This window comes from Propithecus coquereli, unplaced genomic scaffold, assembly GCF_000956105.1.
Source record: "Propithecus coquereli isolate 6110/MARCELLA unplaced genomic scaffold, Pcoq_1.0 Scaffold533, whole genome shotgun sequence".
Taxonomy (NCBI): domain Eukaryota; kingdom Metazoa; phylum Chordata; class Mammalia; order Primates; family Indriidae; genus Propithecus; species Propithecus coquereli.
The window spans coordinates 1,467,320-1,483,671 of NW_012151208.1; the positions used below are offsets into that span (position 1 = coordinate 1,467,320).

The window sequence follows — 16,352 nt, forward strand, 5'->3', positions numbered from 1 at the left end:
TGAGCTAGGCTGACGCCATGGCACTCTAGCCAGGGCAACAGAGCCAGACTGTGTCTCAAAGAAAAACAAAAAACAAAAAAACTATCTCACAGCAAATTTTTGTGTATTTCGTCTCATTATTATTATTTTAGAGACAAGGTCTCACTTTGTTGCCCAGGCTATAGTACAGTAGTGCAATCATAGCTCTCTGCAGCCTCCACCTCCTGGGCTCAAGCAGTCCTCCTGCTTCAGCCTCCTGAGTAGCTGGGACTACAGATATGTGCCACCACGACCAGCTAATTTTTTTAAAACATTTTTTGTAGAGGCAGGGTCTTACTCTATTGCCCAGGCCAGTCTCAAACTCCTGACCTCAAGCCATCCTCCCGCCTGGGCCTCCCGAAGTGCAGGGATTCTAGGCATGAGCCACCTCGTCCAGACCTGTTTTTGCCCACCGCAAAGTCAAAACATGGGCTTCCTATGTGTTGTTTGGGATAGAGCTTGGGAGAGGGAGTGATGTATTGGGAAGTGCATGGGGGCCTTCTGAGCACGCTTTTGTCTAGACCCTGGTCATTAGGAGCTTCATGATAGCCTGTACTGTCATCTGGAATGCTGGACTATGACAAGAAAGTGCATCCGTCATTGGGAAGCTCTGCCGTGTGTCCACAGTTTCGCTGAGATGAATCTGATTCTGTCAGTTTTAATAAAACTAAGACTAGCATCTGCCTGGTTGTCCTACTCAGACTGCGCTTTCTGCAATCACTTCTTTTTCTGCCTCCTTAGGCTGCTAGTGACTGGCCCTGGGATAAAGGGAATCCAGCCCAGTGGAAAGGCCCCTCCCGTTCCACACTGCAAAGACCCCTAAAGCAGTTGTGACTGGGCAGTAGCTGATGCTGGAGTGGGTGCAGCATCCACCATCTGCTACAGAGCCATGAGGCCCAGGCTGGGTTGAAATGGGGACAGATGTAGGATGTGAGTTTCCTGGTGAGTGTTTGTTCTCTGCCCCTAGAGCTCTCACACGTGTATAGTTTGCCCAGTGTTTTCACATGTAGGTCTCACTGGGTCTGTATCTCTCCCCATGACAGTGGCCTAGACATGTAGACATAGTAGTAATATTTGAATACATAAATGAACTTTATACTCATAAAAGCCCAGTGATACGGTAGATATTATTACTTTTTCTCCAACCTATTATTTTAAGAAATTTCAAACGTTACAGTAAACAGAGTTGCAAGAGTAGTACTGTTCACCTAATTTTGCTGCATTTGATTTATCTCTATTTTTTCTTACTTTTGGAGGGCCAACCATCTGATACTTGCAAGTATTTCCACACTTTGCCCCTTTATTCTTCAGTGTGTATCTCCTAAGAATAAGAGCATGTTCCTATATAATAATAAAAAAATTATCTCACTGCAGAATTAAACATTAATACAATATTATCTAATAGATACCCTTACTCAAATATCTTCAATTGTCCTTTATAATGTTTTTAATCCTGATGCCATAGAAGAGCAAGTCTGTGCACTCAATGTCGTCGTCACATCTCTTTCTTCTTCTTGAATCTGTGGTAATCCTACAGCCTTTTAAAAAATCTTTCGTGACACTGACATTTTGAAGTGTTTAGGCTATTAGTTTCGCAGACAGTGTCTGCATTTGGAATTGTCCGATTGTTTTTTCCTGTGCAGATTCAGGTTAGCATATCTGGGAGCAAGAAAGACCACATGGGCGATGTGCTCTCCTTCTCAGAGCTTCCCATCGCAGCCATGCGGTACCAAGGTGTCTCATTTTTAGAGGGGTTAATGCACATCACTTGGATAAGATGGTGTCTTCCAGGTTCTTCCATGGTCAGGATATCTTTTCATTTTTGTACATCATTAAGTGATCTGTGGGGTAATATTTTAAGACTGTGAGTATCCTGTTTCCCAACCATCTTTCACCTGCTGGTTTTAGCACCCGTTGACAATGTTTGCCTGCATTAATTTCTCGCTGGTGGTAGAGATATTATTATTTACCATTTTCAGATCAAAAAGACAGGTTCAGGGGAAGGGCATGCCTTTAACCCGCACTTGGGTGAGGCAAAGACATAAAGTGTAACCATAATGTTTGTACCTTCACAATACCCCGGAATAAAAAAAAAGACAGGTTCAAAAAGGGACCTGACCAAGGTCTCGTGTGCCTGGCCAGGTTAGGAGAGGGACACCACGCTTCCCTCCCTGAGGCTGGCACCCTGGCCATCCCACCGTGACCACATCTTTATTAGAATGCCTGGATTATGTTGCAGTGGTTTACCTTGTATAAGTCACTCATTCTCTGCCTGCCCTCCCATTTCCATGCAGACATCTGTCTTAGAAATCAGTAGTTTCTACTGAGCTCATCAGGTTCTGTCTTACTTGGGTCAAGTTCCCTAGAAGCAGAGCCTGATTCGGGGATTCATGTTCAAGTGATTCATTGAGGGAGGCTCTCAGGAGCAGCCAGCAATGGGTCTGCTCCCAGGGAGAGGGCATACCTTCCTGGGCATTTCTAGGAGGTGGGGCAGCTGTGGGCTTTCAGCAGCCAACGCTCACGGCACCCTGCTCTAGTGGGGGTTCTGGGTGGGGCGCCAGTAGCATCCACTACAGGTTCAACCTCTCATTCGTTTGTTCTTTCCTGAAGGTTGTCCCTGATAAAAGCCAATTTGTCCTGTAATAATATGCTGTAAGCCTCAAATGATTGGCTGAATCAAAGAGTTGGCTTAGTCATTTGCAAAGACAAGGTCTAATTTATGGCTGCTCCTTTATAAGGCCCCACGAATCTTACTCACCGTCTTCCTGTCTGGGCCCTGGCTTTTAAGGTTGAGGTCAATTGTCAGAACAAAGGCTTTTTAGCTCCTTGAAACAACTGAGGAGTCACAGGATGTTCCCTTCTAGGGAAGGAAGAAGTGTCAACATGTTTACTCTCAGCACACATGAGCACCACGATTGCCGTGTTAGAGACTGTCGAATTTGGTCTTGGCGAAAGATGGCCAACCTGAGATGGCAGGGATGAAACGTTTCTTTATTTAGGTTCCAAGAATTCTTGCAGTGGCATGCTATTCAACCCCCTCCCCCAGCCCCCTAAAAGAACAAAAAACAAAACAAAACACCTAATTGATTCTGAATCAATGTGTGTGTTTTGCTCTCAGATCTCAAGCAAGTGTTCCTCAAAGTGTGGTCCTCAGATTGGCCGTATTGGTGTCACCCAGAGCTTGCAAGAAATACAGCATCTCTGGCCCACCCCAAACCTGCAGAACCAGAGTCTCCGGGGCTGCAACCAGGAATCTGTGGCTTAACAAACCCTGGGTGATTCAAGCCCTGATCCAAACCAGCGGCTATAAACTTGGCTTTGCATTGGGATTCCCCTGGGGGACTTTAAAAAATTCAGATACTCATGTCCCACCCCAAAGTGTCTCATTTATTTGATCTAGGGTGCAGTCTTGCTATTGAAATTTTTTTAGGCTCCCCAGGTGACTTTTACTGGCAGCCAGGGCTGAGAATTGCTGGTCTAAAGCTGGCTCTTTTACCTTGTATGAAAGGAATTTTAACACCAGCTTCCTTTGAAGAGTGTGTTCTTTCAACTGCAAATATTCGCTTCCAAATACCCGGAGGCCCTGGAATGGCATTCGCAGAAAGAGAAACTGTTCCTTTTTGGCACAAAGTCTCCTATCTGGAAACTTGTACCAGGAGTAAAGGAAAACTTTCACATATTTCAGAGAAAATAAAAGGTAAATTTTGAATGGAAGAGTGGGATTCTTTAGACCTGAAGAAAGTCAAGAAGGTGAGGAGGAAAATTCAGGGTAGCATGTCTGGCCAGTGCACATGCTGTCATTGTGGGTCTTGGTATTGAGTCTGCACACCCGGAAACGACAGGCTTGGCTTCTTCTATGTTCAATCCCACCTCTTAAGAGTAGAATTGTCCACACGAAAATATCATTCTTCCTTTTATAAATTTCCCTACCCTCACCTTACATCTGGTTTCATCATCCATCCTTCTCAGGGTTGAAGACTTTGTCAAACCACACTCTAGTGTTTCTTTGGGTGCAGAGGTTTGAAGATCGTGTGCACCACAAGCTGCAGCTTTGGACACAAGTGATCAGGTCTGACGTCCCTCCTGCTGCTCCAGGACCCGCACTGGTGACCTGCTCCTGGAGACCCAGGGAGAGAAACCCCAGAGCTAAGCAGCCCCGGATGGGAATTTCAACCCTCTCCCTCATGACCTTGAGCAAGATACTTAACTAACCGATCTGAGCCTCTCAGTCCTCTTTTTATAAAACTGGGATCACAGTGCCCATTGTTCAGGGCTGTTGCGAACAGTAAACAGGAGAACGTGGTAGGTGCGATGGCTCACGCCTGTAATCCTAATACTCCGGGAGGCCAAGGCCGGAGGATCACTTGAGGTCAGGAGTTCAAGACCAGACTGAATAAGAAAGAGCAAGACCCTGTCTCTGCTAAAAATAGAAAAAATTAACTGGGCGTGGTGGCACACACCTGTGGTCCCAGCTACTTGGGAGGCTGAGGCAGGAGGATCACTTGAGCCAAGGAGTTCGAGGTTGCAATGAGCTATGATGAAACCAATGCACTCTAGCTGGGGCAACAGAGTGAGACCATGTCTCAAAAACAATAATAATAATAATAAGAGAATGTTTGTAAAGGGCTTGGCATATAGCAGCCACCACCTAGTTGCAAACTATTCCATATTCCAATCTGACTTGTTACCCACAAAGTTGGATGAACACCAGATCTTTTTTAATTTCTAGTTCTGCCACTACATGGCTATTATAACTCAGACAGCTCAATCACTTCTTGGGCCTCAGTCTTCTTATTTGTAAAATGGGGATTTAACACTCGCTAACAGAATCAGTGTTGACACCAAAAGAGGTCAATGTGGCTTATTTACTAGGATGCAATTCACATGCCATAAAATTCACCCTTTTAAAGTGTATGATTCACTCAGAGGTTTTTAGTATATTCACAGAGTTGTGAAATTATCACCACTGTCTAATACCAGAACATTCCCATCACCCCAAAAAGAAACCTGGTACCTATTTGCAATCACTTCCCATTCTCTGGTAACCACTAACCTACGTTCTGTCTTTGTGGATTTGCCTGTTCTGGACATTTCATGTAAATGAAATCATACAGTATCTGGTCCGTGCTCCTGGCTTCTTTCTCTGAGCATAATGTTTGCAAGGCTTATGCATGCTATCGTATGTGTCAGTGCTTCATTCCTTTTTATGGCTGAATAATATTCCATTATAAGGATAGACCACATTTTATTTCTCCACTCATCAGTTGACAGACATTTGGGTTGTTTCTGCTTGTTGGTTATTATGAATAATGTCAATATTAATTTAATAGTAGCACAGCACCACTCCACTGGGAGGTTTTATTATAAATAATGTTAGCAGTAAAAATGCTTAGATTTGTAAGAAGAAATAAAGGTACAAAATGAGTGTGTGTGCCTTCATTTTGCCTTTAGATCAGGGTCACGGTACCACTGAGCATTACAACCTCATGGTAACCACGCATGGAATTAGCATTTAGGGTTCTGTCCTCAAAGTCAGAAATGTTTTATGCCAGAAGACAGAGTCTGAACTAAATGGTATTTAGGATACTTAGAACCTTTTGAAAGTGGGAGTAAAAATAGAAGGTCAGATCTGTCAAGTAAAAGGCGTTTTTCCTTAATATTAGGAACACAAAGTGAGAAATACGACATTGCGTCTGCCCTCAGAACGCTTCCAGCCTGGAAGAGAGGACGAATACGGTGGTGTCACAGGATGGTGTGTGTGCTATGAGAGGCCTGGCCAACGAGCTCGCAGGGATGGTCTCATCGTTAGGGAAACTGCACTGCAGACATCTGACCCTGCCCGTTCTCTCTCTCCTAGCATGGTAAGACACAAGGATGGCAGTTATTCTGACGACGAGGGCGTGAAGACCTGTGCCCGGGACTCCGGCTATGACAGCCTCTCCAACAGGCTCAGCGTCTTGGACCGGCTCCTCCACACCCACCCCATCTGGCTGCAGCTGGGTCTGAGCGAGGAGGAGGTGGCAGAGGTCCTGCAGTCCCAGCCTCCAGGGGTAAGACTCAGAACCTCTGGAAACAGGTTGAGGCAGGCAGGGCTGCTGCTGCGGCCTTAAAAACAAACATTTGAAGTTAAGTTCCAGAAAGTTCTTCCTAGCTTATAGGGAGCATGGTTCCCAGTGTGTACATGTGTTACAATGCAGGGAAATTCTGGAAACTATGGAGCCAACTCCTAGTGACAGAGTCCTCGATGATTGCCTCTGTCCTCATCTGCTCGGTTACCACGGCGGGTGCAGAACTCAGCAGGATTCCCCCACACCAGCCAATGAGCAGGGCCCACTGGCCAAGGGCCCTGGGCCTGACCACTTATGCCTGGGCATTGAGGATGAGTCTGTTCTGGGGTCCTCAGTGGCCTCTGCTTCTTCCCTTTCATTCCAAGCCTGAGAACCCTGCCAGGGCCCAGTCATGCCACTTGGGACCCAACCTTCAAAAGGTCTATGTCTGTTCTGGCTGCTGATGTAATCTTCTTTTTCTTGGGCTTTCTTCATGGCTTTCCACGTGGATCAAAGTCCAATTTAGCTTCTTCAGCCTCTGTCTCTCCAAGGTCACTGTCTTGTCTCATCAAGACCACTTCATGACTTACAAAAGTTCCTGAAAAAAATGTCATTCAGTGATCAGTATGTCCTGTGTTGTCCGATATGGTAGCTTCTTGCCCCATGAGCTCCTTAGATTTACATGAGTTAGCGTAAATAAGAAATTCAGTTCCTTGTTTGCCCCAACCACATGTTAGGTGCTCCCTAACCACAGGTGGCTACCATATTGGATGGCACACAATGTGGATCACTTTCATTGCTGCAGAAAATTCTATTGGACAGCACTTGTGTATAGTGTCTACTTCTAAACAAAGAATAAATACAATAAATCACAGGTGACATAGGACAAAATGGCATATGACAACAGATAGAAACTCTATTAGGTAGAGGGGCAAGGAGAAAATTTTAGCAGTAGCTGGCTGAGGAATGTCATAACCATTCGGCACAAAGATAATGTTTTGAGTTTCCTAGCAGCCAGAACCTGTCTGTACTCACTTTTTTTTTTACATGTAAGTGGGTCATTATTATTTCTCATAGGACAGAAACAGGCAGAACTAAGACCTGTGTTGGGATGAGCTGAGGGTGACGAGGCACAGTACTCGGTCACCTCTGCAGAGAGCTCCTTGGCCAGTGCATGGGCTGTTGACACTAGTGCTGCTGTCTGTGATGAGGACATCTCCTCCCACGTGGGCTCCCTCACTCTCTGCCAGCCGAGTTGTCTGCTCTTGCATTGCTGCAAAAAACTGTGAAGAGGAAAGTCTCTGAGTTGCTAGGCGCCAGGTCCCCTCCCTGCCAGCTCCCCCACCAGGGGCAGGTCGTGTCCATTCCTGCCAAGACCTGCATGGGACAAGCCAGGCAGTGTGTGCTCTCCTTCACCTGCCAATCCCTGGACGGGGCCTACCAGACGAGCTCAGGCAGGTGGGGAAAGGGCGAGGACAGGAGAGGCAAGAATGAATGGAGAGGGAGGAGCCGGTGGCTGACAGTGTGCGAGGGAGGAGGACTTGAGAGACTGGCCCTGGTGGCGTGAGTGAAATGGGTCTCTGGCATGCCCCATCCTTAATTAATCTACACCCTAGGACAGGGGGCCCCAGACGGCTTCTGTAAAGGGCCAGAGTGTGAATATTTTCATCTGTGCTGGCCATGCAGTCTGCATCACACCTATTCCACTCTGCCATTGTCGTGCAAAAGCAGCCATGGACACCATGTAAGCAGCATGTAAGGGGCGGCTGTGTTTCACTACAACTGTACTTACAAAAACATGTGGCTGGAGGGATTTGGTCCGTAGGCCAGACTTTGCCAGTCCTGACACAAGGCTGCAGTCCTCCCGAAAATAAGGCCTAGAGGTTGTACTTTCCCCAACCCCCGAGGCTCTGGTAGGTCCCTATCCGCAAAATGGAGGAACACTTCCTCTCTTCCCACCAACAGTGCTTTGGCCTCTGACCCACAGGAAGCTATTTAGGAAACATCTGCTTCAGTTTTAGGGTGTCCGGGAGATACTGACTCCCGGACCTGCTACTGGATGTGCTCAAAAGTCTTCCTGTCTCTGTCCTCATCAGACACCCAATTCCTATACGTGCCCCCCATACCCTCAAAAAGTTATCTTAGGAGCTATTAACTGGACATAAGGAGCAGAGTGAACATTAGATGGAAAAAAATAGAAGGCTGTAGAAAGGTAAGGGACTGGAAGGGTGGAGAGTAGGTATTCAAGTGTAGAGGAAAGAGAAGTAGTTCAAGAAACAGAACAGGTTAGGATCCTTGGAGAAGGGTCATGTAGCCCAGAAGGGAAGCAGGTCTCAGCCAGACTGCCAGACTGTACACTCAGGGAGTGCCATTCAATTTGTAGGCTAGGTGAATGTGCTTCCTGGAGTTGTGCAGTGCACGGCCTGCACAGCAATACATGACATACTCATATCTGCAGTGACTGGGGCCAGCAATGGGAGTTGGGCTTGTTTAAAGCACATGTCTGAAGACAATATTAGGATCTGGAGGGAACTGGCGGAACGTTAAGTGAGTCAGGAGTAAATGGACAGCCTCCGTGTTGGCTGGGGTGGACCTCAGAGCACATCCACCCACCTCCCAAATGGAGCAGCCAGTTTTCAGCTCCAGCAGACTGTTGCTTGCCATCAAGCCTGGTCTTGCTATATCGTGTCATTTTCCAAGAGAAGCTAAAAATTCAGATTTTAATGTGGAAACAAAAACCAAAACAACTTCTGCTTTTTCACTGTTGACAACAAATTCAAATTCCTATCTTAAAATACACCTATGAGCCAAATTGGCCAATGAGCTCCCAATTCACCGCCTGCAGTTTAGCCACATTACCTGTGTTTAGAAGTTAGGTTTCATCAGCTAAGATGCCCACAAAAGACAGGGGTTGGCGAATATGTAATCCCAGCAGTAAAACTGAAAATGTTTATGCAGACTAGGGGAGTTCTTAGCTGCAGGGAGAAGGATCTATCAAACGGAAAGTAGGATTCTTTTGAAGCCAGTTATCAAAGAAAAGTGTCTGCAGCATGCTCTCTGCGCACCCCCTTCTCTGGCAGTAGAGTTTCCTGCACTGAGCCATGCAGTTCAACTAGGAAGCAGGTATGAGGGAAATCTTATGCTCAGGTTCCAACCTTCTAGACATTTCCTAAGCTTGACTGTCTTTTCCCTGCACTAGATCTTCCTGGTTCATAAATCCACCAAAATGCAGAAGAAAGTCCTCTCCCTTCGCCTGCCCTGTGAATTTGGAACTCCACTCAAGGAATTTGCCATAAAGGAAAGCACATATAGTAAGTGGCTGTTGGATGGTTAGGTCCTGGTTGAGCTGAGGGCCTTTGGGGCTCTCAAGGGAGGGGAAGCGAAAGGAGCCTGGGCTTTGGGACAGACATGCGTGGGTCTGAGTCCTAGCACTGAATGACTAGGCAGGTAATCTACCTCAGGAGCCTCAGTTTTCTCCTCTGTATAATGGGCTGATGGTAACCCCTGAGTTGCTAACAGGTCAATTAAACACACTAAACCTGTGTGTGAAGTGTGTGGCTTATTGCTTGGCATATGTTAGGGGCCTAACAGAGGTTGGCTTCTTTGCCCCTTCCCAGGTAAGCAGAGCATGGATTTGGTTTCCAGGTGCGTGATGACTAAGCTGCAGGGAAGTCTTTAGAGAAAAAGCCTATCTACAGGATCTAATGCTAAAGCATGTTTCTGCGCATCTTTGTGCATAAATAATCCTTGAGCAGATGTGTTCCTTTCAGGTAATCACCATATAGTCTTCTATGAAATGTAGCCAATCAGAGGCATAATCCATCCCTTTGGCTAATGTTTTGAAGGCAGGGAGGTGCTCAGTGGCATCGGTTTTCTTTCTGCCACTGCGTGGTGGCTATCCACTTTTTGGTCATTGGAAATCTGAAGTGTTGGAGGCCAAGTTTTAAATAAAAAAGGGAACACACAGTTCTGATGTACTGCCAAGCTCTCAGAAAGGATGGGGAGATGGGTCTGCACACCAAAGGGGACGGAGGCTTTGCTGGAAATCCTGGGTTAGCACGGTGGGGGTTGAAGGCCTGAGAGGCAAGTGGGGAAGTGAGATTGAGACTAGGACTCTCACTCATGTCTCAGTTTCCCCCAGTCGCCTCGGTTCCTGCATGTAAAGAAACCAAAGATATGGCGGTCACCGTAAGGCAGAGATGAGATTGTACTTGGCCTGGAGTGCACAGTCTTGCTGAGCCCGATGACCTTTAACTTAGTCTGTGGAGGAGACACTTCTGGCAGAAGTAAAACCTGCCAGCCTGAATGCGATCCGCCTCCAGTTCAATTGTAAACCCGGATCTCCCAAGGTCGCGGATGCCAGGGAAACACTTCAGCCTGAAAGGTGCACGGTTGGGTGCAGCCCGGCAAATAACGCAAATGCATTAGAAGGTGATCAGAAGACACGATTCAAACCCACTGTTTTAAAGATAATGAGTTCATATTAAGTGAATTACATCATCCAGAGTTGGCTTTTGAAAGTCTGTGAACCAAGAAGCCGCAGATACAACTGGTTTTTAAATCCTTCCTAATATCCAAAGGTAACCATGATGTGTTGGTCTGGAAGCCACTTCCTTTCCCCTTCTAGAAGCACAGGCAACATTTGTGAAAGTTTCCTTGTTGTTCATCGAGGTCCCTGTGGTTGGAGGTTTTTCTTCCTAAGTATACAAAACCTCTATCACTTCCCTCATCCTCTCCAGGTGACTTAGGGGTTGGAAGAGCTAGTTTGAGCAAAACATTAACCTGTTCATAACCAGTGACCACAGGCCTGGGCCCCACCACGATGGCCCCTTCCCGGCCAGGGCCTGCCTGTCTTCTCTACAAACTGGGGTGGAGGAAAGACTTGCTATAAAAACATGCAGAGCCGGATGCCATGGCTCATGCCTGTAATCCCAGCACTTTAGGAGGCTGAGGTGGGAGGATCGCTTGAGCCCAGGAGTTCAAGGTTGACATTGAGCTGTAATCGAGCCACAGCACTTCAGCCTGGGCAACAGAGTAAGACCTGTCTCTTCAAAAAAAAAAAAGATGTTTTTGTCATAACTTCAGGACGATGCTGTTTAATAATAAACATCATTTCATGTTTGTATACAATGCTTTCACATAAGTTATTTCATTTTTTAAAATTTTGGTTCCCACTAGTACCCTCCTGGGAGAAAAGGAGAGTACTGTTACAGTCCATTTTACAGACGAGAAAACTGAGGCTCAGAGAAGTTAACCTACCCCAAATCAGTTCCCTCCTACATAACTCAATCAACTGTGCTACATGTGTTTGTTGTTTTTGTGTGTGTGTCTGTCTGTGATCATATAGGTATAGAGGTATGGATGTGTTTTGGGGTACTAGAGAAATGCTAAATAAATAAAATAATACAAAATAGCAAATAAGCAAAATAAATGAGGGAACAGAGTGTTTAAAAGGGGGAGAAAATGCAGCCGATTGAGGAAATCTTCCTACACTGAGGCTATCTGGAATGTTTTGGGGGAGTGACAGTGTGGCAAGAGTTCAGCCGAGGTGGCCTGAAGGGTGGTTGGCAAACTCGTGAGTATTCGAAGTCAGCCACTGACTGCGCCCCCATTTGGAAGAGGTACAAAATGCCACCCCACCCTGCCAGAACGGATCTTCCCCGTTAGGAAATTTGTACACTGGGGTAGGGGTGGAGCAGGGAGTGACACTCAAGGAAATGGGTTTTAGAATGTTTCGTACTGAATTTAACCCAAAGTTGATTTAAGGGAACCTCGTCATATCCTCCCGCTTCGCATTCCTTCTGCCCTGTGCCTCTACCAGAGGTGTCCTGTTTTGGCAAAAGGAAGCGTGACCCAGGAAGTCCATGTCCCAGGAAAGTCGAGGGACCCAGGGACGTGTGGGTCTTGGTGTTCCCCAGGCCCCGGCATGTGCTAATGGCCTCTCACTCCACACAGACTGCCCCTTCCCCCTGCCCAACTTTGTGTTCTGAACTTGGGGAAAAAAAAAAAAGGCAGTTGTGCAACTGGAGTCCGTCCTGGTCTGTTTACGGAGCACCGGAGCACGTGCTCGGCGTGAGTCAAGCAGTGAACTTCCAGGCCGTGCGACTGTTTACGGGCAGGCTGTTGGCTGACATGCATCGTCCTCACAGCTGGTTCTGATAAGCCACACGGTAGTTAGTTCGAGAGCACCGAGACGGGCCGACACAGGCGGTGCTAGAGGGCCCTGCCTTTCCCAGAACATGCACAGGGAAACTCAGCTGTTTCTGAAATCTCTCTTTTCCAGCCTTTTCCCTGGAAGGCTCAGGAATCAGTTTTGCGGATTTATTCCGGCTCATTGCTTTCTACTGCATCAGCAGGTAAGGCCTCTTCCTCTCTTACGATTTCAAGAACCTGCTTGGTGTGTGCGATGTAACCAGCCTGACATATCTTGAGGGATCTGGGATGTCAGTGAAAGGATCAGCTACTTAAATAAAATGTTCACCACGTCCCGCATGCCAGGCTTAAGGTGGAACCAGCTACCCTGGCCACTCCAGATATAAATTCTCATTAATGTGATTATGTCTTCAAGCTGCTCCCAAGGCTCCTTTCAGCCAAATCCATCAAGCAGGAAACACACACAAACACAGGCACATAAGTAAACACAGCACTTCCATGCACACATACATACACATACACGCGCACACAGAAAGGGGCCGATGATGCAAACCAGTAACATTTAAAGTTTCGTGATAATGTTTCCAAAATGCTTCAAGGGATGGAGTTCATTCTACCAATGTGGGTTCTTTAAACCAGCCCATAAATCTTACACTACTGTCCCTCAGGCCAACTGGGTGCTCATGTCACTTTCATAACCAGAGCCGCTGTTTCAGGCTACGTGAAGTTAAGCCCAAAATCAGAATGTTAATCAGTGTCAGAAGGGTATGAGTTGAGGAAGGCTTTCATTTTAAAAATTGTTTTTCTTTTCTTTCTAGTAATAGCAGTGTTTCAGATCAAGTGTTCTCAGTGATTAAGAATCGAAACTCTTCTTATCTGCAGAGGTTGACATCACCTCCTCTTACTGTTGTTTGTCCATTGCAGCTGATACAGTGGAGACAGAGAAATGCATTACTAGGGTTGTTTTCTAAGATCACTTCTCACAGCTGTCACACATTTAGGCTGAGGAGTCTGTTTGGGTTTGATTTGTTTTATTTTAATTTAAGGATGAGGTTATTTCTCAAAGACGAGTTACATGTTCCTCGGGCTCATTGCCTAGACCCTGCCAGAGAGCAGGCATGAAGTGCTTTACCTCCTGCAGGTCTCTGGGCTAGGCAAAGCCACACAATCAAAGGCCTGAGGACAGAGAGGCACTTCCAGAGGGGGAATTCAGCGCTACTCACCAGCAGGAAGAAAGGAGGTCATTACCTAGAACCGAACTACTACCCTGTGAGGGTCCCCCCAAGAGGATGCCACCTGCCCGCCATGGTTTGGTAGGACCTTCCAGCCTGTGTAAGGAAATGTCTTGTCCAAAGAGAGGAGGCTGGTACAGAAGCACAGTCCCCAACACACACACACACACACACACACACACACACACACATTCACACTCACACACCCTCACACACACATCCTCAGGGAACCACACCTGGAGCCAGCCAAGTTGAGGAGTAAGTCTCAGTGCTGGCATGTCAGCCGGAGGTGAAGTCGACTGATGTTTACCCTTCACAGTTTTCTCGTTGGTAATCGTACTGTTGTCTAGAATGATCGTTACACCCACAAAGCGATATTTGCAACTGCACAGAAAAGATGCCATCAGTGTTCATGATAGACTGGAATACCTGCTGTCCAGGACTATTTGATGAGTAAAGGAGATAAAGCATATGAAAGCCTTGTAAACAACAAAACATGACACCAACGTAAGTTACTTACAGAAAAAAACCTCAACATTGACATTTTGCAACTAGGGAGGCCCAAAGATTAATTTCCCCCCTTTTTCCCCCAAATGCAAAAGTACTTGATGTTTTTGTTTCTCTTTGTATGCTACTCATCTACGTTCTTGGTAGTCAGCTATAGATTTGACCCAGACTTAGCAAAATATTTGTGAAATACTTTAGTTGATGATTAGTGCATAAACATACTCAAATAGAGAAAGGGATCGGATTCTCAGCTGTGCTGTCTCACAGGGAGTGCACTGGACAAGGGCATTCATGGATCAGTAAGCATAGGACTTGCGGCATCAGGAAGGCTCCATGAAAAGCACAGTGGGGGCCAGGTGCGGTGGCTCATGCCTGTAATCCTAGCACTCTGGGAGGCTGAGGTGAGAGGATTGCTTGAGGCCAGGATTTCAAGAACAGCCTGAGCAAAGAGCAAGACTCCATCTCTACAAAAAATAGAAAAATTAGGTGGGCATGGTGGCACACACCTGTAGTCACAGCTACTTGGGAGAGTGAGGGAGGAAGATCGCTTGAGCCCAGGATTCTGAGGTTGCAGTGAGCTATGATGATGCTACTGGACTCTAGCCCCGGTGACAGAGCAAGACTCTGTCTCAAAAAAAAAAAAAAGAGAAGAAGAAGAAGAAGAAGAAGAAGAAGGAGAATAGTTGAGAATACGAATAGTGACTGCAGACCTTGACCACCAATGCCTAGTAGCTGTGTGTGTGTGTGTGTTGTGATCAGTGTAGTGGAGAGAACTGCCTTTCACACCTTCATGTGCACTAAATCACTTGGGATCTAGTTGAGACTCAGAATACGACTCTGTGGTTCTGGGCTGGTGCCTGAGATTCTGCATTTCCAACACGCTCCCAGGTGATGAGGCCACAGCTGCTGGTGCTTGGACCTCACTTTGTATATCAAGGAGATAGAGGAAATAGTAAGTTTAGATGTCTGCTGTATCTGTGCTAGGCACCATACATACATCATGTCTAATCCTCATGGCGCCCCTGTAAATTAGGACCAGGAAGACACCGAGGTGGAGAGAGGGAGGTACTTGCCCATAATCATTCAATCAATCTGTAGCAGTTATAGGATGTGAACCCAGGCCTGCCTTGATGCCAGAGCCCATGTTTTCCCACCATACTATACAGCTGCACAGACCTTGTGGTCCAACATGCCTGGGTTCCAACCCCCACTTCACCTCCATTAGTTCTGTGCCAGGGACTTGACCTGTCTACATTGTCACATGCTCCTGATCCATAGAGTGGGAGCATGACGGCTTCCTCCCAGGGTCGTGTGTGGGCCCCAGATGACTTAAAGTGCTTGGTGCAGTGCAATAGTGGCTGCTCAATAATGTAAGTCCCATCCCCTTTAGAAATACTACACATAGAGCAAAATGAAGATAAATCTATTAATAGATTGTGCATGTATGGAAATTATTGGGTGAAACATATTGAAGATGATGCCTTTAGTTTGTGTGTTATGCAAGCTTTAGAATTGGGGCCCCTTTCTTTAACACAGTGTGAGTGAGAGGGAAGTGTCCCTGTGTGTGTGTGTGTGTGTGTGTGTGTGTGCGTGTGTGTGTGTGAAGATGCTGGGATACACCCTGGGCAGGACAGTGGGAGAGGACTCATGTAGAACATCTAATTTTCTAGAAGATCAAAGCCTAAAACCATCCATTAACAAATGACAGGTATGGCTTCCTGTCATATCATTAAGAAAAACCCAAACCGATCACGGGTTGTTTAAGCTCCGGGTACTGCATTGAGCAAGGTAAAAGCTTAAAATAAACATAGGTTGGTTTTGTTGTATGCGGCTTTTCCCCCAACTTGTCTAAAGAAAGTAGATTTTAATTATGTTGGTCCAGCCATACAAACATATATTTACAGGATGCTTTGGTGTTACACAGTTGTGGTTCCCATTAATCTTCATTTCAGATTATAATCAGGGTCACTGCACTGCCCCACCCCCACCCCCGGCCAGGTCAGGCAGCAGCTGTTATTAATACGAACACTGCCATCTCCTGAAGCTCCACCTGCCTCCTCTCAAACAGACACAAGTAGACAAGCAAAGGGGAGATGCTCATAACATTTGGGGACAGGTGAAAGGGTCTCATGGAAGCAGGTGGTGACCTGGGCTTGACACCCTAGGAAAAAGCAGCCTGCTGACTTGACATGAGCAGCATAGTAGAGCTTTTGTGACACTAGTAAGTGTCTAAACATCCTTGTTTTGTTCTTTTCATTGACTTACTAACTTGTTATTCATTGTCAACAGCTTCAAGAGTTCCAAAATTCTCCAATCATCCAGATTTAGTCTGTTTCATCCTAGAACGTTGCCTAACCTTACTGTAAACAAGAGGTTGTTTGACATAGTTATTCTC

At 46.3% G+C, this 16,352-nt stretch overlaps 1 protein-coding gene across 1 annotated transcript in view; it reads left to right on the forward strand.

Moving 5' to 3' along the window:
• Positions 1–16,352, forward strand: part of RIN2 (Ras and Rab interactor 2) — a 97,744-nt gene that overhangs the window by 52,614 nt on the left and 28,778 nt on the right. Inside the window, exons 3-5 of the mRNA XM_012657227.1 lie at positions 5,876–6,068; positions 9,265–9,376; positions 12,349–12,421. Coding sequence (XP_012512681.1) covers positions 5,876–6,068; positions 9,265–9,376; positions 12,349–12,421 — 378 coding nt within the window. The remainder of the gene's footprint in view (positions 1–5,875; positions 6,069–9,264; positions 9,377–12,348; positions 12,422–16,352) is intronic.